Source organism: Geotrypetes seraphini, chromosome 10, assembly GCF_902459505.1.
Source record: "Geotrypetes seraphini chromosome 10, aGeoSer1.1, whole genome shotgun sequence".
Classification (NCBI taxonomy): domain Eukaryota; kingdom Metazoa; phylum Chordata; class Amphibia; order Gymnophiona; family Dermophiidae; genus Geotrypetes; species Geotrypetes seraphini.
This window is the reverse complement of record NC_047093.1, coordinates 81,002,194-81,024,420: the sequence shown is the minus strand read 5'-3', so window position 1 is coordinate 81,024,420 and position 22,227 is coordinate 81,002,194. Positions and strand designations below refer to the sequence as shown.

General features: G+C 40.7%; 1 protein-coding gene across 3 annotated transcripts in view; it reads left to right on the top strand.

The window, feature by feature from the left end:
• Positions 1 to 20,247, top strand: part of RBM18 (RNA binding motif protein 18) — a 52,765-nt gene extending 32,518 nt beyond the window's left edge. The window contains exons 6-8 of one of the 3 annotated variants that reach the window (XR_004540900.1): positions 15,432 to 15,517; positions 18,137 to 18,268; positions 19,944 to 20,083. Coding sequence is in view for 2 of the 3 variants with exons in the window: in XM_033961356.1 (XP_033817247.1) it covers positions 15,432 to 15,517; positions 19,944 to 20,103 (246 nt within the window). In the remaining variant the exon portion in view is untranslated. Of the gene's footprint in view, positions 1 to 15,431; positions 15,518 to 18,136; positions 18,269 to 19,943 lie in introns of all 3 variants that reach the window. The other 2 variants (XM_033961357.1, XM_033961356.1) reach the window with 2 other exon arrangements.
• The last annotated feature ends 1,980 nt before the right edge of the window (positions 20,248 to 22,227 follow it).

The window sequence follows — 22,227 nt, the reverse complement described above, 5'->3', positions numbered from 1 at the left end:
CATTGGATCCCATTCTGAGACAAAAAGTCTTCTCTGTCTTCCAGCTGCAGTTGTATGCTGATGCAGGCAGGTGCCACATGGCACTGTGAGTAAGGCTGTTATAGCCTATAGGGAAAATCGAGGGTGGGTCCTAAAATTTGGAGTTTTGGCAGTTTCTTGGGCCAGGGCTAGTATCCCCTCTCCTCCAAAAAAAAAACACCCTTTCCACAATTTTTTGATTGTTGTTGGCAGAGCTTCTCTGGGCGGTGTTTTGTCACAAAAGTGTTATCATGGCGATCATCTTGGTTTTTCCAATTTGATTTTTTTTTTTTTCCCTAAAGCCTCTCTCTGCCTCAAAACCCTCGATTTTGCTCAAAATTGATGGAAATTGACTCCTCGGGCCTTTCTACCCCTATATCATGCCAGTTTTGTTATGGATGATCAGTTGAGGAACGTCTGTGTACCCCGTGCTATGAACCATGTGCTTAGTCCCTACCCCGATACCCCTAGGGCAGGGGATCCGCAGGAGACTCATTTTGTGGGGAAGAAGCCCCTTCCAGAGCCCTCAAACAGTAAAATGGCAAAACACAGATGCATCAACACTTTGCCTGGGAAAAGGCATAGTGAGTCCCTATAGAGGTCCTTCTATACAGGGCTTTACCCCTGCTTTTGTAAACCTTATTTGGAAAGCATACTTAAATTGGCAAGGTCCTCCCGTCCTGTCTGCTGATGCAACGGTTGTGGCACAGCCGGGGATTTCCTCACCAAACGAACTTCTCCCAGAATTGGACCCTGATCGTGACTATGACGACAAGTCAAAGAAGGACTGGGACGAATGGCGATCAGAGTCCATGCCTTTGATATCCCAGAGTGAGGTTTCACTCCTGGGGGATGCAGGATCTCCGACAGAGAACATTAGTCAAGAGGCGTTGGCAGCCCTTGGACCATGGAGAGGACCCCACAATACGCCGCCTTCTTAAGTCCACAGCTCTTCTGGAAGTGATTTTAGATTTTCTGCGGGAATTGAAATTGGAACTACCGCAAGCTTCAACTTCATGGTGCTCTGTTATAAGTGGTTCAAAAACGCAAACCACATTTTTTCCTCACATCCAGATATTAACCATGTTAATCACGGCACATTGGAAGGCCACAGAGGGTTCTCTTCGTGTAACTAAGACTAGAGAATGACAAGGTGGTTGTTACCCGCGGGTATCCCACTGAAACGGGGAGGGAAAAAATAGTGGTTGCTGCAGGGACGGGGACAAGGCCATTCACTGCCCGTGGAGCGGTGAATGGTCTCGTCTCTGCGCGGTCCAGCATCCCCACCTGATCGCCGCATCCCATGTCCTGCCGTCTCCCTCCTTCCCTCCACCTCACTGTAGGTGCCGAATTTAATTTTTCTTCTCCCAGCAGCACGCTTTCAATAAGTCGCGCGAAGCTGCTTGAGTTGTTGAATCTTCTCCTCTGATGCAACTTCCTGTTTCCAGTTGTGTTAGAGGAGAAGATTCAACAATTCAAGCAGCCGCGCGCGCGACTTATTGAAAGCTTGCCGCTTGGAGAAGAAGAATTAAATTTGGCACCTAAAATGAGGTGGACGGAGGGAGATGGCGGGATGCGGCGATCGAGTGGGAGGGGGCTGCTGGACCGCTCAATCCATGATTGCGTGTGTTCTCTCACACTAGAAGGAGGGCGTGAAATGGAAAGATGTTGGGCCAAGGGGATGAAGAGGGAGAGAAATAAACCCCAGCAGGAAAGAAAGGGGAGGAGGACAGGCAGATGAGCCAGATGCTGGAAGCAGGGAGGGGGGGAAGAGAAAGAGGGAAAGAAGCTAGATGGGGTTGGAGAGAAGAGACACATAGGTGTGGAAGAGGAAGAGAGGGGAAATCAGGACACAGGAAGGTAACAGAAACAGAGGGGAAATTATGTGCATGGGGGTATAGGGACAGAGACATAAAGGGGAGATACATGGGGATGGTATATGGACACAGGGGGGGAGCAAGGCCAGATACAGAGGGGAGATATTAGAAATGGGGAAAATATGAACACAGAAGCGAGATGGTTTGTGGGGACGGAACGGGAACCGAGCTCGCAGGCTCCGGTAGCTTGCACAAATTACATTTAACATGCCATGAAGGTAAGAGGGAGATAGATAGATGGATGGATGTATAGATAGATAGTCGGTCGGACCGACCGACCGAGGGGTGCTGAAAGAACAGATGCTGAAGGGGGTGGCGAAAGGGAAGGGTGGTGATGGAAAGGAATGGAACAGACGCTGAAGGGGGGTGGAGAGGAACAGATGTTGAAGGGAAATGTGGAAGACAGAGTGGTGAGAAGACTCTGAAGGGAAATGGGGAACAGAGAGTGGGGAGAAGAAGCTGAAGGGAAATGGGGAACAGAGAGTGGGGAGAAGATTCTGGAAGGAAGAAGACAGAGATGCCAGACTATGGAGGGAGCGGAGGGAAGAAGATGGGTGCCAGACCAATTGGGGGGGTGAAGGGAGAGGCACAGTAACAGAGCAAATGGAAGACAGAGAGAGAAGTCAGACAGTGGATGAAAGGAATTGAATGAGAAGATGAGGAAAGCAGAAACCAGACAACAAAGATAGATAAAAAATTTTTATTTGTTCTTTTTTTTGCTTTAGGATAAAGTAGTATATTGGTTGTGTTGATAAAAATTTATAATTAAAAAAATAATCACCTTATTTCCACATAAATAAACAACCAAATACTTATATGGTCACACAGGTACTCTAGATTTCTAAGTAAACGCTCAGACCCATAACCAAACTCTAGTGAAAAGTCACAGAGTCAGTTATAATAGAGACCATCACAGTAAGTTCACTGTCTCTGCCACCTGCTAATAACATACAAGAAAAAGATAGGTAGAAGGTGGTTAGAATGTTATTGTTTTTCCTTTGCAGTACCCCTCCTGATGAAGCCAATCGTAAAGCCCGGGTTGGGGGGTTTAACATTTTATGGCAGTTGCAATGTGTTAGTACTTTAAATATGTACCTGGAGCAGTGAAAGAGCAACAGCAGTGCATCCTGCATTCAGATAAGTTACATATCTTTTCTTGTATGTTATTAGCAGGTGGCAGAGACAGTGAACTTGCTGTGATGGTCTCTATTATAACTGACTCCGTGACTTTTCACTAGAGTTTGGTTATGGGTCTGAGCTTTCACTTAGAAATCTAGAGTCACTATGTGACCATAAAGGTATTTGGTTGTTTATTTATGTGGAAATAAGGTGATTATTTTTTGAATTGTTATATGGTTATCACCTTTGAAGAAACAAAGTCTCTGATATTTTATGGTTAAAAATTTATAAACAAAGCCCTGCCAGCTGAACATCTTTTTATCTAGTTCAGCAGCCAGAACTTTGCTTTATAAGGAAGGAATAAGCTAAATATTGCAGTACTGAGGCTTGTATGGATGCTGCAGGGACAGTGGTTGTGGGGACGGGACGGTGATTGGGACGGTTGTCGCAAGGATGGGCCGGTGACGGGGACAAATTTTTTCCCCATGTCATTCTCTAACTAAGACTATGTCAAAACTTTACCCCATGGCTCCTGAATTTCAACAACTGTTTGTTCAGCTTAAAGTGGATTTGCTGGTAGCTCAGGTCAGCAAGTGAACTTCCTTGTCTAGTGAAGGTGGTGCAATTCTGAAGGATGCACAGGATCTTAGGGTGGATGTGGTATTGAAAAGGCAATTTGATGCCTTGGCTCTGGGAATTAAGGCTACGGTAGCTTCCATAACCTACAGTTCCATCCCAGAGTGATAGTGTTTCACAGCTGCTCATTTAAGATCCACTCCTACCCTGCCTACAGGAAATTCTTGGTGAAGCATCGTAAAAGAGTTTGGGGGGTGGGTTTTCTTGTTCTTTTTTTCTTGTTCTTTTTTAGGGGGGAGGGTTGCTATGATGGAGTTGGTTGTACTTTTAATTGTTGATGACCCTGACCTTCTGTTCATGTCTACATGCGAGTCTTTCCAGATGAAGATATATGTATGTAGATCTCAAGTGAATTTTGTCTTGGCAAGGAGAGGTACAGGTATACTAAAAAGTCTGGTCAATATTCTGTGTGATTTTTAATGCCAGCTGTGGTTGTTAATTAAATGGGAATATTCAGGCTTCTCCAGATATCTGTGTAAAGCAGCAGTTGCTTCTGCTATCTGACGAGCAGTGATATTCAACCTAACTTTATCCAGAGAGTGAGTTGAATGTTGCCACTCTCTAGGTGATGTCTTCCTCCTCCCATGCTCTGTCCTGTACTGCTTCAGCATTATCTGGATAATGCCAAAACATTCTGGAAGGATATTCAAAGGTACTACATGGATAAGTCTGGTCAGTGCAAATATCCAGATAATAGTAGCTTGTTATCTGGATATTTGCTTTTTTGATTACCTAGCTCGACGAGTTTAATGAATATTTTAGATTAAGTCTACGCAGTTATTTGATTTCCCATAATAGTTTTAGTTTTTCTGTGCATCATACTAAAACTGCAGTGCTAATCAAGTATTTTCAGTGAGTCAGGCAGTCAACAACAGTATGTACTCCTTCTCAAAGGGGAATGAGTGTTTAGGAGTTTCTGAAATTGCTTCTTAGGGCTATATTTTCTAAGCAAACCGATCATGTACCGATCGGTTTGCGAGCCCTTTGCGACCAAATTTCCCTCCAACCCCATTCACTAATGCCTGTAGTGATCTGACCCTGATCTTACATTACATTACATTAGAGATTTCTATTCCGCCATTACCTTGCGGTTCAAGGCGGATTACAAAAGATTTATGAAAGGGGGGTTACAATGGAAGAACATTTGTCATTACTAACGTTGAAAAGAGTAGATCATTTGTCATTTCAAGAGTTGTAAGGAGTAGAACATTTGTCAGTATTTGAAAGGTAAATAATGGAGAGGAGTAGGTCGAAATTTAGGAAGACAGGGAAACTAAAGGAAGATCATTTGTTGTTTTTTTTTTTTTAATCAGGTTGTAAAATGGAAGAACATTTGTCCTTTCTAGAGTTGTTGAGAGTAGATCTTTTGTTATTTCAAGAGTGGTAAAGAGTGGAACATGTCAGGATTGTTTCAGGAATTTCTTGAAGAGTATGGTTTTTAATTCTTTTCTGAATATCTTGTAGTCTGGGGTGGTTATCAGTAGGTTAGAGATCTGGTTATCTTCCCATGCAAATTAGCAAAATCCCATACAAAATAGCCAAGCTATTGATTCACTAACAATTGCTTGGCTATTTCGAATCGGGTTTTACTATTGGCAAACCTGACTGCTGCAAGACCTGTCGGTAACTGAGTTACCGACAAGTCTGCAGGTTTTTTGAAGGGCCTGCCTATCTTGTTTATTCATTTTTTTTCCATGGCACAGATATTTTGTGTGCGTTACACATGCAAAATATCTGCCTCATAAAAGAAAAATTAATAAAAGACAGGCAGGTCTGTCAAAAAAATGTGCCCACACACACACAAACGCGCTCCCCAAGCCAACTCCCTCCTGCCATAAGCGCTTCAAAAAACCAAAAAGCACATTGTCGATGCTGCAGCACAACACTTCCCCCCCTCCCAGCACGGCCCTTACCCTCCCTCCCTGCGACCGGCATAGCACAGCCCTCCCCCCTTCCCAGCACGGGCCACTCATCCCCAGCACCAAAAAGTTGGAAGCAGGAGGGGTGCTCAGTCCCTCCTGCTCCATAGGCCTCCCACCCCCGCCTGGCCTGCCTGCACTCACCTCCCTCCCCGTACCTTTTAAATAGTTGGGAGCAGGATTGGTGCTCGGCCTCTCCTGCTCCTTAGGTCAATGCTCCTCTTTAAAAGCAGGAGGAGTTCCCGGATCCTCCTGCTCCTAGGCCTCAATCTTCAGGAGCAGGAGGAAGCGCGAAGTCCTCCTGTACCACCACTGGCCACTGCGCAATAGCCTTAGGCCTCAGCCAATCAAGGCTCAGATAATGCACTGGGGCGTGGCCTAAGGCTGCTATTGTGCAGCGGCCAGCGGAAGTGCAGGAGGACTTTGTGCTTTCTCCTGCTCCCAAAGATTGAGGCCTAGGAGCAAGAGGGACCGGGCACCCCTCCTGCTCCCGAAGAGGAGCCTTGCCGTAAGGAGCAGGAGGGACTCCCAACAATTTAAAAGGTTCGCGGGGCGGGTGGGCGGGTCCCGATCTGGGGTAGGCCGGTCGTGCTGCAGTGGGGCCAGTCGGGGGTGAGGCCAACGGAGCAGGAGGGACTGAGTACCCCTCTTGCTCCCGAATTGTATGTACGGGGGGCTGGGCCGGGGTGTCGGGCTGGTGGGTGGGCTATTCTTGCTGACTCTCCTACTCTCTGCCACCGTTCCCTGCAGTGCAGCCCTGCTTTTAAACCATGGACTAGCACTGCGGGGAAGGGGGCCAGAAAGTAAGAGAGTCGGGGGAGCCAGAGAGTGGAGCGAGCAGGCAGGAGAGATCGGGGCAGAGCCCTGACAGCAGTGACAGGAGGCTGCTTCTCCTGTCACTACTGTCAGGGTCTGCGCATGAGCAGGGATCGCACATTTGGATCCCTGCTTGAAAATGGGGGCATTCCTCTGATCGCTCCCCATTTGAATATGACTGATCTGTGAATCAGTTGGACCTGCCTGAAACGGATTGTTCCAATTCGGGCAGGTTAGTGAATCTAGCTCTTAGTTACTCTCACTGTTGTAGATCATAAGATGTGTTGAGCAGATTTTAATTGTACTAGTTGGTAATGTCATAACAAAAGTTAAGTAGCAGAAGCCGGAAAAATGTGCTGCCATTTTCATTCAATAGTTTTGCTGAAAAACAGGTTTGAGTGTGTTCCAAATGAAATAGTTTCTAAGGAAACAGGATCTATTAGGAAAGCATCAGGAGACCCATTGACCCTCAAAGGATAAGGGCACAGGAACAGAGCAAGAAAATATGCTTCTGAAGATGTAGCTACAAATAATTAACCATTCTTGTCTAACAAAATTATCTAATGTAACAAAACCTAAATATTTATGGATACTTTATGAGAGGCCCACTAGGTATATGATTTTTTAAAGATATATGATATTTCTTTTAGAAACTTAAATATGAATGATTTATCTTTGAGGCTTCAGCATTTTTTTTTAATTGTTTTTTGTTGTTTCATCTGAATTAAAGTTTTATGGCTGTTAAATTTTGTATCATTTATGATAAAGTGCACCAGTTATTTTAGTTTTGAAAACTGCTTAAATCAGCAGTGTACAAACTTTTGGCCATGTTGGTGTTCTTGACCTAAATAGTAGAACTGAGTAAGAGAGGGTTCCTTCCTCACAGCTTCTGCTGAAGAGTAGAAGTAGGTTATCATTAAAAATGTAGGACACTTGGACCAGATGTTCTTCACCAGAGGCCCTAAAATCATGCACCCTCTGTAGGACGGATGATTTGCTTTTGGATTGTAGAGACGTATGTTGGAAATCAGATATACACTGGTATGTGGACTGCAATTTTGGATGCTGTTAATATAAATTGTTTCAGTAGACTGTAAATAAAAAGGCTGCTTTACTGAAAGGTCTGTGATACACTTTGTAATTTTATTTATATCTAGACATTTGTACTTTTTGATAGGAACACACCATGCCCCCCCCTCAAAAAAAAAAAAAGAAACACTACTACTATTCATTCAGTTGTGTCCGACCCTTGGATACTCTGTAGGCCAGCCCTCGCCATGCTTCCCTGTTTTCCACGGCTTCTTTCAATTGCTTGATGTTCATTCCTGTGTCATTCTTGAAGGTGTCCAGCCAACGGGTCTTTGGTCTCCCCTGCTTCCTTTTTACCATTGACCATTCCAAGTAACACCTCCTTTTCTAGTGAATTCACCCGCATCACATGTCCAAAATAGGTCAGTTTCTGTATTGTAATCTTGCCTTTCAGGGACAACACTGGGTTTATATGATCAAGAGCATCTTTGTTGGTGATCCTAGCTGTCCATGGGATTCGTAGAAATCTTCTCCAGCACCACAGCTCAAAGCCGTCGATTTTTCTTCTATCTGCTTTCGTGAGTGTCCATGTGTCACAGCCATATGTCGCAATTGGCCACATGGCAGTGATCAGTCTTTGTTTGATGGTGACTGAGACGTCCTTGCACTTCCATATTTAGTACATGCTTACCATGGCTGCACACCCCACGTTTAATCGATGTTTGATCTCTGTTGTCAAGCCGCCACTGTGATCAGTGAGGGACCCAAGAAAAACAAAGCTGGCAACCACTTTTCTTTCTTTATTGTTGATCTTTATGTGGACTTTCTTGTTGGCACTAGTCATGATTTTGGTCTTCTTGGTGTTTATTGTTTACTGAAAGCTTCTATACCGCTGCTAATGACTGGGGGAGTCAATTCAGAGTGGTTTATATGAGCTTTGTAATGGTGTTACAATACAGAGTATGTGTTTCCTGGGAAGGTTTCAATACAGACATTATTAAACCATAATCAATACATTATTATGTTCAGGTAAAGTTCCATCTTCTCGCTTTCTTCTTTCAGTTTCAGGATCAACTTCTTGAGGTCTTTCTTACTCTCTGCCAACAGGGTAGTATTTAAAAAAAACCACACACACACACTCACATTTTCTTGGTGCCTTGGGTTTTTTTGACCTGTTCCTGGGGTTTTGGGGGGCACTGATTCAGAAAAGTGCATTGAATAGACCGCATCAGCTCTAGTTTCTTAGATATGGTTGAATTTATTACATTTTTTATTGCTATTTAAAAGATCTCTTCTGTAGAATCAGGATGTCGTAACAAACTTTCTTTTTTGAATGGGAAATTTATGTATTTACTAGCTGATGCCCCGGCGTTGCACGGGTATTTAATTATAGCAATAACACTGTAAATGGATTCAAATAAAGATACTTTATAGTGGTGAATAAAATTATTTTTTTACAGCTTAATAAAAAGTACAATATTCAAATTATAATGTGAAATATTTGACAAAATGAATACAATACAACTAACGCAAAACGTGATTAAAAACAACATTTTTAGTTTCACCTCCAGGAGCAAGAACATATAAATTGTTGGGTGAACCCACCCTTGAGCAAGCAACATAGAGTTGTGGGCCGAGAGACCCCCAGAACATATCACCCCAGGTAATGAGGGATCTGCATACCAAGTTTCGTTCAAATCGGTCAAGCCGTTTTTGAATTACTGTGAGAATGGCAGCTGTTTACATTTTTTCCATTGACATGAATGGGTGATATCTGATTTTCTGTTTGTAGCTCCACCCACGTGTGCAGGTGGGCCGCGAGACCCCCAGAACATATCACCCCAGGTAGTGAGGGATCTGCATACCAAGTTTCGTTCAAACCGGTCAAGCCGTTTTTGAATTACAGTGAGAATGGCAACTTTTTACATTTTTTCCATTGACATGAATGGGTGAAATCTGATTTACTGTTTGTAGCTCCGCCCATGTGTGCAGGTGGGCCGCGAGACCCCCAGAACATATCACCCCAGGTAGTGAGGGATCTGCATACCAAGTTTTGTTCAAATTGGTCAAGCCGTTTTTGAATTACTGTGAGAATGGCAGCTTTTTACATTTTTTCCATTGACATGAATGGGTGAAATCTGATTTTCTGTTAGTAGTTCCGCCCACGTGTGCAGGTGGGCCGCGAGACCCCCAGAACATATCACCCCAGGTAGTGAGGGATCCGCATACCAAGTTTCGTTCAAATCGGTCAAGCCGTTTTTGAATTACTGTGAGAATGGCAGCTTTGTACATTTTTTCCATTGACATGAATGGGTGAAATCTGATTTTATGTTTATAGCTCCGCCCACGTGTGCAGGTGGGCCGCGTGACCCCCAGAACATATCACCCCAGGTAGTGAGGGATCTGCATACCAAGTTTCGTTCAAATCGGTCAAGCCGTTTTAGAATTACTGTGAGAATGGCAGCGTTTTACATTTTTTCCATTGACATGAATGGGTGAAATCTGATGTTCTGTTTGTAGCTCCGCCCACGTGTGCAGGTGGGCCGCGAGACCCCCAGAACATATCACCCCAGGTAGTGAGGGATCTGCATACCAAGTTTCGTTCAAACCGGTCAAGCCGTTTTTGAATTACAGTGAGAATGGCAGCTTTTTACATTTTTTCCATTGATATGAATGGGTGAAATCTGATTTACTGTTTGTAGCTCCGCCCACGTGTGCAGTTGGGCCGCGAGACCCCCAGAACATATCACCCCAGGTAGTGAGGGATCTGCATACCAAGTTTCGTTCAAATCGGTCAAGCCGTTTTTGCGTGATCGCGGCACATACACACATACATACACACATACATACCTCCGATTTTATATATATATATATATATATATATATATATATATATAGATTGACCACATTTTTTGTGCATAATGACCTTTGTTTCACAACTATTTGTCTACTTCCTTTCCAATAATGCACACTGGCATAAAAATTTGAGACTCAAATGACAAAATCACCTTTGTTCTGTTATATTACATAATTATATACAAAAAATGTATATGTAAACATGGTTTCCTTAGACTACATAAATATGTATTTCAAAGGTTTCTCAACCTGATCTGTTTAAAACAGTTGTACATAGATTTAAATTCTAATGGATTTTTCAACTTTGTTTTCTGTTATCTGGTTTGTGTTTTTGTGTACAAGTTAGCAGATATAGTGAGAAAGTTTACATATTTCCAACTGTAGTTTTACATCCAAAACATTGGATTGTAAAAGGTAAGTAACTTAAATGTCGAATAACTGGAAAGTTTGTATCTTGTGCTTTTGGCATGAAATAAGTACATTTTCATGTTGTACACTTTTAATTTTTAATATGTTAACTTCATGCTTAAAAGATATTAAAATATCCTGATTTTTTTAATGGGCGAACAGAGTGAAGAATGGTATATGGCACTTTCTGTATCTCAAAAACTAGAGCTGATAGGAGAAAATTGGTGCCATTTTTGAAATCAATAGGTGAAATATACCCAGAAACAAGTCTAGCATTTGAGGCATCAAAATGAGTGTTGGCCAGTGTTATAGTAGTGTCTGAGCCTGGAATGTCCATAGCCAATCAGAAAGCAGGAAACTTTATTTTCTGGAGCTCTCAAATATCTATAGTCCTCTTGCTGTGCCTGTTAATTTCTTCAGTTAGACTGAATGCAATATTTCTTCAGCTCAAAATCATCATGAAAATATTAAAACTGTTCTGCTTAAGAAAAATATAAACATGAAAAGATATGTCCTTTTTATTTTTTTCTTTTAATAAAAAAAATCAATCTTGTAGAATTTAATAGCTCAGCTGCTAATGCGAGGCATAAACAGTTTATATTTTCTAATGTCCGCTTTATCTTTTTATGTTTGATTTCTAAGAATGTTTAAATTCTTCCATACCCTTGGTCACTTGCCACTAAATGGTTTATTATATGATAAAAAAAATGTATATATAGTTCTGCACAAAATTTGTCTTACATGCTTGTGACATCATATATTTATTTTGACACTTAAAGCTGAGAACTTAAGTTGCAGTTCAAACATGTATGTGTGTAAATTATTAAAAAAAAAAAAAAAATTGGGGGGCGGGAGTTCAAGAATGCTGATTTCCTGTAATTTTCCTACCATTTTTATCCCCCACTAAAGGTAAGTTTATTAATTCTGAGAACCAGCAGAACCAGTTTTACAGAGGTTCATCAGCACAAACATTTTAAGGGGATAGGCTGACTTGCTCAGAAGCAGCAGCATAGATTTGTGTTAAGTCAGAGAAGATAGTTCAAGGCTTACTGAAATATATTCCAAGATAAAATTCTGAAGAAAGGGGATTGTACCTGTCGATCAATGCTAGGAAGTTCTTCTTCACCCAACGGGTGGTGGACACCTGGAATGCGCTTCCAGATGGCATGGTAGGACAGGGTACGGTATTGGAGTTCAAGAAGGGATTGGACAATTTCCTGAAGGAAAAGGGGATAGAAGGGTATAGATAGAGGGTTACTAACAGGTCCTGGACCTGATGGACCGTCACGTGAGCGGACTGCTGGGCATGACGGACCCCTGGTCTGACCCAGCAGAGGCACTGCTTATGTTCTTATGATCTGTCAGGATGTGGTTATTGCATCTGGTTATATTCTATTCCTAAATGGGAAGGTGATGAATGGGTGTTGTATGCTAGGGTGATGTATGCTGCTGATTTCATTGTTACTACCCTATAACCCTGCAGCATTTCTGTGTCTGCCTTTTGGGGAGTTTTTTCTCTCCTCGTCCTCTTTCCCAAAACTGCAACCCTTCTCAACCCTGTTCTTACTACTTTCCTCTATCCATTTTTCCCAAGTATGCTTGAATTGTCACATTATTGGTTTCTACCATCTCTGCTACTAACTACATCAGGCAGGTCCTACCCTATCAGCAAAGTATTTTCCCATGTTTCTTGTGACCCACCTTCCTTCCAGCTTCAAGTCATGACTCCTTGTCCTTGAAATAAGTCATCAGAGGGAAGAAGGTTCAGAGGAAATATTGTGCTCTGTTCTGTGAGAACAGGATTTTGTCCAACAGCAAGCTATTAGGATCAAAACATTTTTGAGCAATAATGATGATGAAATGCCCGGCTTTTCAGTTTTCTTCCTGACCAAGGTCAGGAGTGTACACAGTACAGAGGTGACTGTGGGCTTCTAAATATGGATTAGCTTTACCATAATCATCTGCAAATGAATATTAGCACCAAATATTTAAAGTAATATTTCTCTTTTAAATTCAACTTTATATTATTTTATCTGTCTTTTTTGAAATACTGGTTTGTTTATTGACCTTCAATAATAACCTGTATTTGTAAAATACCCCATGCACTCAGTACATTATAAATCTGTACTTTTAAATGGCTTGAAATTTATTTGTACTAGGAAATAAGGTTTATCCAGTTTTTTATATTTGTCTTTTCTCTTAAACACGGTACCTAATACAGGAGTAAACATTCAGATTTTAAAAATTGTAGACACTTAGAAATCTCAGTAAATAAAATTGTAACTTACATTGTCAAAAGAAATTGCCCTGGAGGAGAACTGCAAAAATAATTACATTAAAATATAAATTCAGGTAAGTTGTTAGTAATCACATGGTTGTTATGTCTTCAAACTTGATGGAAACAAGCCACTGACCAGTCAAATTAACGCTTCTTCCAGCCCAAATCCTGATCCACCCCATCCCAAATAAAATCTTACAGACACTGGGGTTTTACACTTAGGTAAAGCCATCACGCAAGGATCTTGGATGATTAAAACTGACAACCCTTTAGCCATATCTTGTTTGGTTTAAGTTATTTGTTGAAATAAAGGTTGTCAAGCAAGCTATAAAAGAATATGTGGTGTATTTTCAGGCACTGAGAGAAGGATATTCCCGGGGTGGCAGAAGGTCACGGGAGTGAATGTATAGTGTATATTTCTTACTTTCCTGTCACGTTTGGCAATCTTAATGTAATATTTAAATTTTTAAAAGGACACTGGTTTGCCATCTTTTACTAAGGTGCGTTAGCCGTTTTAGTCACGTAACACCGTTATTAATTAAGTCCCATTGGTTGCCTATCAATCATCGAATTACCTTTAAAATAGCATTTCTGGTATTTAAAATACTATTATTTAACGAACCGCAGTTTTTATCTAGAATGATCACTCCATATCATTTATCTCGATCTCTTCGATCATCATCTCAAGACTTTATCGGTTCCATCCCTAAAAATTGTGGGAACAAGGAGAAATGAAATGTTCTCTGTTATAGCTCCTCAAACCTGGAATGCTTTGCCACTTTATATCAGACAAGAAAAAGACCTTATCTCTTTTAAAAAAACTTTTAAAAACATTTTTATTTAACAATGCTTTTAATAATTAAACGACCAAACTAATGTTGTTGTTTTTTCTTTTTTTTCCTCAATTTCCTACCCCCTCCCTGTGTTTTTATCCCTTTTATGTTTTTTCTTGCTTAGAATATTGTAACTTTTTCCCTTTTCCCTTTTATATCATGTTTGTCACTAAGCCACATGTATAAAGAAACTCTCTTAGCACTTTGACTTTTTACTTGTGTCTTAATAACATTTGTTGTCTAACATATTGTTTTAAAATTGTTTTAAAATTTGTTTGTTTCCCTATATTTTGTTTTAATATTGTTCATCGCTTAGAATGTTTTAAATAGGCGATTTATCAAATAAACTTGAACTTGAACTAGTGCTTTAGTAAAAGGGCCCCTTAAAAATTTAGAAATTAGGGTAAACAAGTTATAAGTGATGCATATTGGATTAGTCTTCATTGGCTCAAACTAGAAAGCTCAGATACTAAAAACTAGTAAAAAATGTCTCAATGTAGATAATATCTTTTTAATGGACTAACAACTTTATTGCTTGTATTTATTTTTATAAATAAGAGCTAAGGATGAATTGTGATGTCTAAGTGTTACCTTTCAGGATATGTCCTAACCAAATGGAAGGTATTATACTAGGGTGAATCAAAAAATTTAAAGGCAGTTGTTAAATTACGCGATAACTGGAACAGAGCTAACGAAATGTAACATATATAGTTGAACATTGCCTGTTGGATAGTGCACACAAAGTGCACCATTTGGCCTTTAGTCGTGTGGCAGCCATGAGGTCAGAAACATGGATGAACCATTGCAAGATGCACCATCAAAGAACAATATTCAGTATTGCACTTTCTATGGGCAGAGGGAGTGAAACATGTGGAAATTCACCATCAGATACTGACTCAGTATGGACATAGCACCATGAATCAACGAAAGGTTTATGAGTAGGTAAAAAGGTTTTAAAGCAGGAAGAGCAGGTGTAACTGATGAAGGTCGTTCTGGTTGCCAATCAACATTGCGCACACAAAAGCACATTGATAGGGCAGATGCCATGATTAGAGAAGACCGACAGATAACAGTCTCTCAATTCGCTGCAAATTTGGATATCGGCTATGGGATACAGGAAAGTCTGTGCATGATGGGTTCCAAAACAGCTTACTGATCTGCACAAGCAACAGTATATAGAGATTTTGACCCGGTTCCTGAGACGGTATGAAGAAGATCAGAGTATTCTGGAGAGAATTGTCATCAGCGACGAGACGTGGATGTATCACTGCAACCCAGAGAGCAAAAAACAAAGCATGATGAAGTAAAGGAAGCAGTGCTCGCCTGGCTTTGGGAGTAGCCAAAAAACTTCTTCTCTGCAGGAATACAGAAGCTAGCTAAACAATACAACAAATGCGTCATCTTGTATGGGGACTATGTGGAAAAGTGATATGTTCAATTGCTCACAGTTACTGCTGTTAAATGTATTTTGCTTTTACTTTTTGATTTACCCTCGTATGAACCCTTACACATTTAACAGCATTGAGAGCAGGAACTGGAAAACTAATGTGCTTTTAGGCTGAGTTATATATTTTTGAAATAAGTGTTTTACAAAATGTAAAATATGGTAGAGTCTGAGTTTCTCCTTGTTTCTTGTTAACAGAGGTATGACCACCATAAAAATGACAAAATACTTCCAATCAGCCTTGAGCCATCCTCCAGCACAGAGCCCACTCAGTCTAATCTCAGGTAAGAGTTTGCATTCCAATTGAAATGTAGTAAACAATATACCATTATAACATTATTTTGATGCTCTGGGTATATAGATTTTAAGGTAATTTTATAACAGGACACCTAGATTAACAGGGCAGGAAAGTGCCCATCTTATAGAGGCACTGGCACCCATTTGCCTATATATAAAATACTAGCACAGATCCTACAGAAATACCACCTAGACTTTGGGTGTTGATGTTTTATACCTACTCTGGACTAGGTTCAACCATTAACACTTTAAGTACGCTTATATTTTATTAGATTCACACATAAATTGTGACTGTCCAAACTCTTCCCCTAAGTATGCCTACTCTACAAGTACCACCTACTTGCATTGGCATACTCTTAGAAGTGACTTGCTAAGATTTTTAAAAAAATATGTATAAATCAGCATTTTATGTGCCAAAAGGGCTTGTTACTTGTGATGACCTGCTTAACTCCTTGCAACTCGTATATTACTTCCACAAGTGATAAAGAACCAGTGTTATAGTGAGCTTAACTATGCATACGTCAATGCTTAGGTATCCAGGGATTTTCAGACAGCCACCCGAGTAGCATAGCTCATGGTGGTAAGATCCTCATTAATCCCAACCTAGCATTTATGACGTTTTAACAAATTTTTTCTTTTTACTTATTTCATCTATGTAATGTACTTTATGTATGTATATAAAGCCAACTTAGCTTTTATATATATGATTTCTGTCCCCTTAGCCGACGCGTTTCACTATCACTTCATCAGGACGGGAAATCTACAAAACATAAAGAAAGAGCATTTAAAAACTTATCATTCCCTCTCAATTTCAATATAATAACAGGGGAAGCGCTCCAATTCTAACTACATACCTTGATTCATAATGCTTGCATGCTTCAACATAGTCTCTGGCAGCTTAAAATGGCCGCAGCGTTCTCTATCGCTCTAAAATAGGGCAACTCCGATGACATTAGCCCCAAACAGGGCCAATCACAGCATTAGACGACAATTTCAGCTCAAAAGGTTCTCCTGTTAACTGCTTCTATGAACTTCTCCTTTTCCCCCCTCCTCAAAAAATTTTGGCTTTCTCTCAGCACAGTACTATTTAATTTTTAGGGCTTATTTTACTAAGCTGCACTAAGTACTAGCTCATGTTTACCACAACTTAAAAGAGCTTACCGCAAGACACACTGAGGCATCCTGCAGTAAATTCTGAATGCACGTGTGCGTACCATGTGCTAATTTTTTTCTGGGAGGGGGGCATGTCCGGAGGATGGAGAATTGCTACATTGCTGCATTCTCACTGATTAGTGTAGGATTCGTGTGTGAGCCCTTACTGCATACAAAAACAGGTGGCGGTAAGGGCCCCCATGCTAAATTTTTGTAATGGCTGTGAGGCAATGCCAACATTTAGCACGCGGCCATTAATTCGGAAAATAGAAAATCGGCCATTTTCCGGCAGCAGTAATAATGGCCTTAGCACGCCAAAGACCTGCTTTCTACCACAGCCTTGTAAACATTTTGGTGAAGGTCTTATAGAGATTGTTTGTTTTTCTTTTGGTAATGTTAATCTTTTCCAGTAATGCAGTCATTCATATGAATTCTTTAGGAATCAGATCTCTGAACAGTGTATCTGTTAATGTGATAATGCCTAATGTAAAGCAGTGCTGAGAAATTTACCAACTCCCTTGCACAGAGATCATGAAAAGTAATTCACACATTAAGACTTTCAGTACCATTCATTTGCAACTGGATAGCACTTTTATTTTATTTTTTTAGCAGAAAAATAAAATCAGTTTGGAACCAAAAGTTAATTCTTTTACTCACTCTTGTCCATTGTTCACCAGTTGTCCTTGGAGCTTTCCCCTAGTGGAATCGGAATAAAAATATTTTCTGTGGGATGTTTCGTTGCGCTTATTTTTTAAGGAGCGGGAGAGATTTCCTTTCTAAGATAGTGTTAACATACTGAGCTAGTGTTTTAACACTAGCTCAATATATAAACCTAAAATATACCCTGTCACATGGCCAAATTATGCTTAACTTTTCAACTGAAAACTTGTGGACCGAAGATCACCTAACTCAGGGGTGTCCAATGTCGGTCCTCGAGGGCCGCAATCCAGTCGGGTTTTCAGGATTTCCCCAATGAATATGCATGAGATCTATTAGCATACAGTGAAAGCAGTGCATGCAAATAGACCTCATGTACATTCATTGGGGAAATCCTGAAAATCCGATTGGACTGCGACCCTCGAGGACCGACATTGGACACCCCTGACCTAACTGAATTATCTTGTACGGGACTATGTACACTGGCACTTTATAAACAATACTATGCACACACTTATCTTTGTAGTGAAGTCCATTGGTTTTGAAAATCGCCTCCAAATTGGGTTTTTCTGGCTACTCCAGGCTAAGTCTTTAAGGAGTTGTCAGTTTGTGAGAGATTGGAGAGTCAATGAGAACAGCTTATGCAATGAGATGCCCTTAAAGTAGGCGATAGTTTGCACTTGTGTAGTACCCTCTTTCAAAGAGGCTTGTGACATACTTGCAGATTGTGATATTGGTGTTATTTTACACCAAATACCCCGTGCAAACTAATAGGCTGTGATCTTGATTTATTGAAGGTTTACTTTGTGCATGAAACACCTCAAACAAATTATGGAATGCACTTCAGGAGCAGTAAGTGTGGCAGAGCATTTTTGAGTCACAAATTATCAAGTGTTCAAAAGAACTGGGGGAGAAGGAACAAATATACGGTAGGTTAAATTGTTTCCTGGTTCCAGCAGGATAAACTGAGCTGTAAAAGTAGTACGACTCCTAAGTAGGGTCATGGCATTAATATCAATATTCTCCAGCTGTTCGTTTTAAATCTTTTTTTTTTTTTTTACAAAATTTACCCCCTCTTATACTAAGGTATGCTATGCTTTTTAGCGCGCAATAAATATTAGTGAGCGCTAATCACGCACTGCATGTTATCCTATGGACGCGTTAGCGGTTAACACATGTGTTGTTTTAGCGTGCCTTAGTAAAAGAGGGCCTAAGTTTGTTGAGAGTAGATATTACAGCTGTGTTCATCATTCTCTCCACGTGGTCCAAGAACCAAAAGTTTGTTTCAAATCCCCCTCCCCCTAGCCCCAATTATAAGCTGTTTCAGGTGTCTGTAAACAAATTGTTATTATTCTTGTAATAGGTGCTGTAGAAACAAATGTATAATACAGCCTTGAATACTAATGGATGATAGCTAGGATAGGAGTTTTCTGATGAAGTGTCAGGTTAAAGCAGGGGTAGGGGACTCCGGTCCTCGAGAGCCGTATTCCAGTCAGGTTTTCAGGATTTCCCCAATGAATATGCATGAGATCTATGTGCATGCACTGCTTTCAATGCATAGTCATTGGGGAAATCCTGAAAACCTGACTGGAATACAGCTCTCGAGGACCGGAGTTCCCTACCCCTGGGTTAAAGCATAGAAGTGGGGTTACAGATATTTAGTACCAGATCTGTGAAATAATTCCTCCAACTCTTGGCATTAATTTCATTCAGTCTCCCTAAATGTGCACAATGCGGACTACATCACTTGATTTAACTGCTGTACTGTAAGGTACCCTTGATAGCACACTGTAAATATGCAAACGTATGTAAGTAAATTCAAGAACAGGGATCTCTAATATCAACAAGATATTGATGCCTCCCTTTCTGAGGTTCTCAGCCCTATCCTAGGAACACACCCAGCCAGTCTGGTTTTCAGGATCTCCACAATGAATAGACATGAGAAATTTGCATACAGTGATGACAGCACATGTAGATCTGTTTCAGGCGTATTCATTGTGGATATCTTGAAAATCAGAATGGCTGGATGTATTCTGAACACTGGGTAGAGAACCACTGTTTCTGACTATGTGAAAAGACTCCTTAGGTGCCTAGATTAGTTTGCTTTTAACATTGTGTCTTTCACTGAAAACAATGGGGGAGGGGGGTGTTATAAACCATTCTCCACCTCTAAAGCCTGTTTTAGATGTGGACATGGGCTCTTAATGAGTGGGGATATACACATGTAAAAAGTATGAATGCTGAAAGTTTGTACATACATGTACTATAATGCAAACTGCGTGCATAGGTGTTCCTAAGTCCTTAGTTTGAATGGAGTAATTTACATGCATATTTTATAAAATGCACAGATACACCTTTAAAGTAGGTATAATTTTGTGAATGAGTATTTGCATGTGTGTAGGACATGTTTTGGGTGCCTGTTCTAAGCATCTGTATTGCTGTTATAAAAATAGGCATCTTTATAGACTTTCCCTTAGGAGTCTTGTTATTTAATTGCTTTAGTGTTTGATGAATAAGCAAACTCAATTTTTTAACAAAAGGCCAATAGTGCACCAGTCCATAAAAATTCCAAATTCTATTGTTCAAATGATTTTTGTTTTCCAGTGTCAGCGCAAAAATAAAAGCCATTGAAGCCAAATTGAAAATGATGGCAGAAAACCCAGATGCAGATCTGCCAGGCCCACCAGCTCATTCCTATTTTAAACCACCAGAGAAAAAAAGGACTACACCTTATTCTAGGACTGGTTGGAAATCCAGAAGATAATACTTACAAACGCCTATTGGAGCAGAACAACTTGTATAAAACTCAGAAACTGTCAGATGCTTTCTGTATGTTGTAGCTTTGGAATGGCACAACCAGTAGAGCACAGTTGTAGTCTATTTTGTTAAAGAAGAATACTATTTTTAATGTCCTGGTCTCTTTACTTCTCACAGTGTGTTTACAGACAGCAGTACTTTGCCTGTAGAAATCATGTTAAGTTTAGCACCATAATTAACACTGAGATGTGTCACTCTGTTAGTTTACAACTGCAAAGCCAGTGCAGTGAATCACTGGAAGTTCACTTTCTTGCAACTAAATGCTGGGATGGAGATGAACTGTTGTAAGCATATTGAAATACTGGAAAAAACAAAAGAAATGTGCAGTAGTAGGTGTTAAATCATGCTCAGTAGTTACTGGGTTGAGTGGTTGGATATGATGTCTTTTTTAATATTTTTTTTTCCTTTCTATATCCTTACTCACAGCGACTCTGTTCACCTCCATTAATTCCTGTACATAAACAGTCATTGCATCATGACCTGGGTTTATCCACTCAAGTGGCACTGCATTGCTTTTTAGCAGTCCATGGTGGTCTGGTGTTTGCTTCAGTCACTCTATGTAGCAAAGTGCTTTTTTGCTGCTCCCATCCCAGAGGCATTGGTACTGCCCTTTCCAAAGCGGTGCTGGAGGATAGTTCTGTAACTCGGTTCATAGACAAAATCGTGCGAGACAACGGCGCGCCGACAACTGAGCGCAAGGTTGACGGCACGCCGAAGAAAAGCACTATTTTAAAGGGTTCCAATGGGGGGTGTTGGTGGGGAACCCCCCTATTTTACTTAACAGACATCGCGCTGGCGTTGTGGGGGGGCTTGGGGGGTTGTAACCCCCCTCATTATACTTGAAACCGAACTTTTTGCCTGTTTTTTAGGGAAAAAGTTCAATTTTAAGTATAATGTGGGGGGTTACAACCCCCCAAAGCCCCCACAACGCCAGCGCAATGTCTGTTAAGTAAAGTGGGGGGGTTCCCCCCCACACCCCCCCCGTCGGAGCCCTTTAAAATAGTGCTTTTCTTCGGCGCGCCGTCAACCTTGCGCTCAGTTGTCGGCGCGCCGTTGTCTCGCGCGATTTAGTCCCGTTGCCCTGTAACTCAGCGGGTTCATTTTTGCCTTTCAGGGATTTCTGTTTGTCCAGAACCTGACTTGAAATGTCTCCATCACATATATCTGCTTTATTTATAACCTTCCCCCCCCCTTTCATGGAGTGTAGCCATGCATTAATGGTGTAAGGATTAGAGAATGACATGGGGACAAATTTTTCCCTGTCCTGGCAATTTCTTTTACTGTCTCTGCCTCATTCCTGCAAGCTGTGTCCTCATCTGTACAAGCTTCAAAGACATTGCATTCTGAGAATTCAGCCTTATTAAAGGCAAATGTTAACCCAAAATATGTTGAAACCAGCGCAATGACTTTTTTGTTGTGCAGGGCTGAAACTGTGGAACTCACTTGTAGGGCAAATACGGAAATGTGGTGAAAAGGCACATTTAGGAAATTATTTAAAACACAATTATTTGTAAATGCCTTTTTTTAGACATTGACTGCTGATATTTTTAGATTTTTGTATGTAATTGCTCATCTAGGCATTTTCTGGTATCGATTTTCCTGCTGCTGATACTTTGAGAATTTGTTTACTTATGTTTGTGTTTTTATTTTGTTTTATAAACTTATGTATGTGATATCATGTAAACCGTTTAGGTTTTAAACGGTATAGAAATTTTTCAAATAAAAAAGATTAATAAATAAGTGTTTGAGGTTTGTGAGGTTAAGGCTGAGCTTACAGGAATAGGACAGGGACAGTGAAAAAATTTGCGGGGCCGGGGAAAAATTTGTCCCCGGGTCATTCTCTAGTAAGGATCATGAGCTCGCTCTCCTACTAGAGCCTACAAGCAGGTAGTATAGGTGTGCAGTGGCTGAAACTTCCTGGAGGAAGAGAGGCTATGATCACATCCTGCTGTAGACTAGGAACTAGATCTATGGGTGCTAAGCATCCTTTGTATGGGAAGAATAATTTGTATTGTTTGGTACCTCTGTATGTGTACTTTAAAATGGTAGTGTGTCTGCATCCTCCACAGTT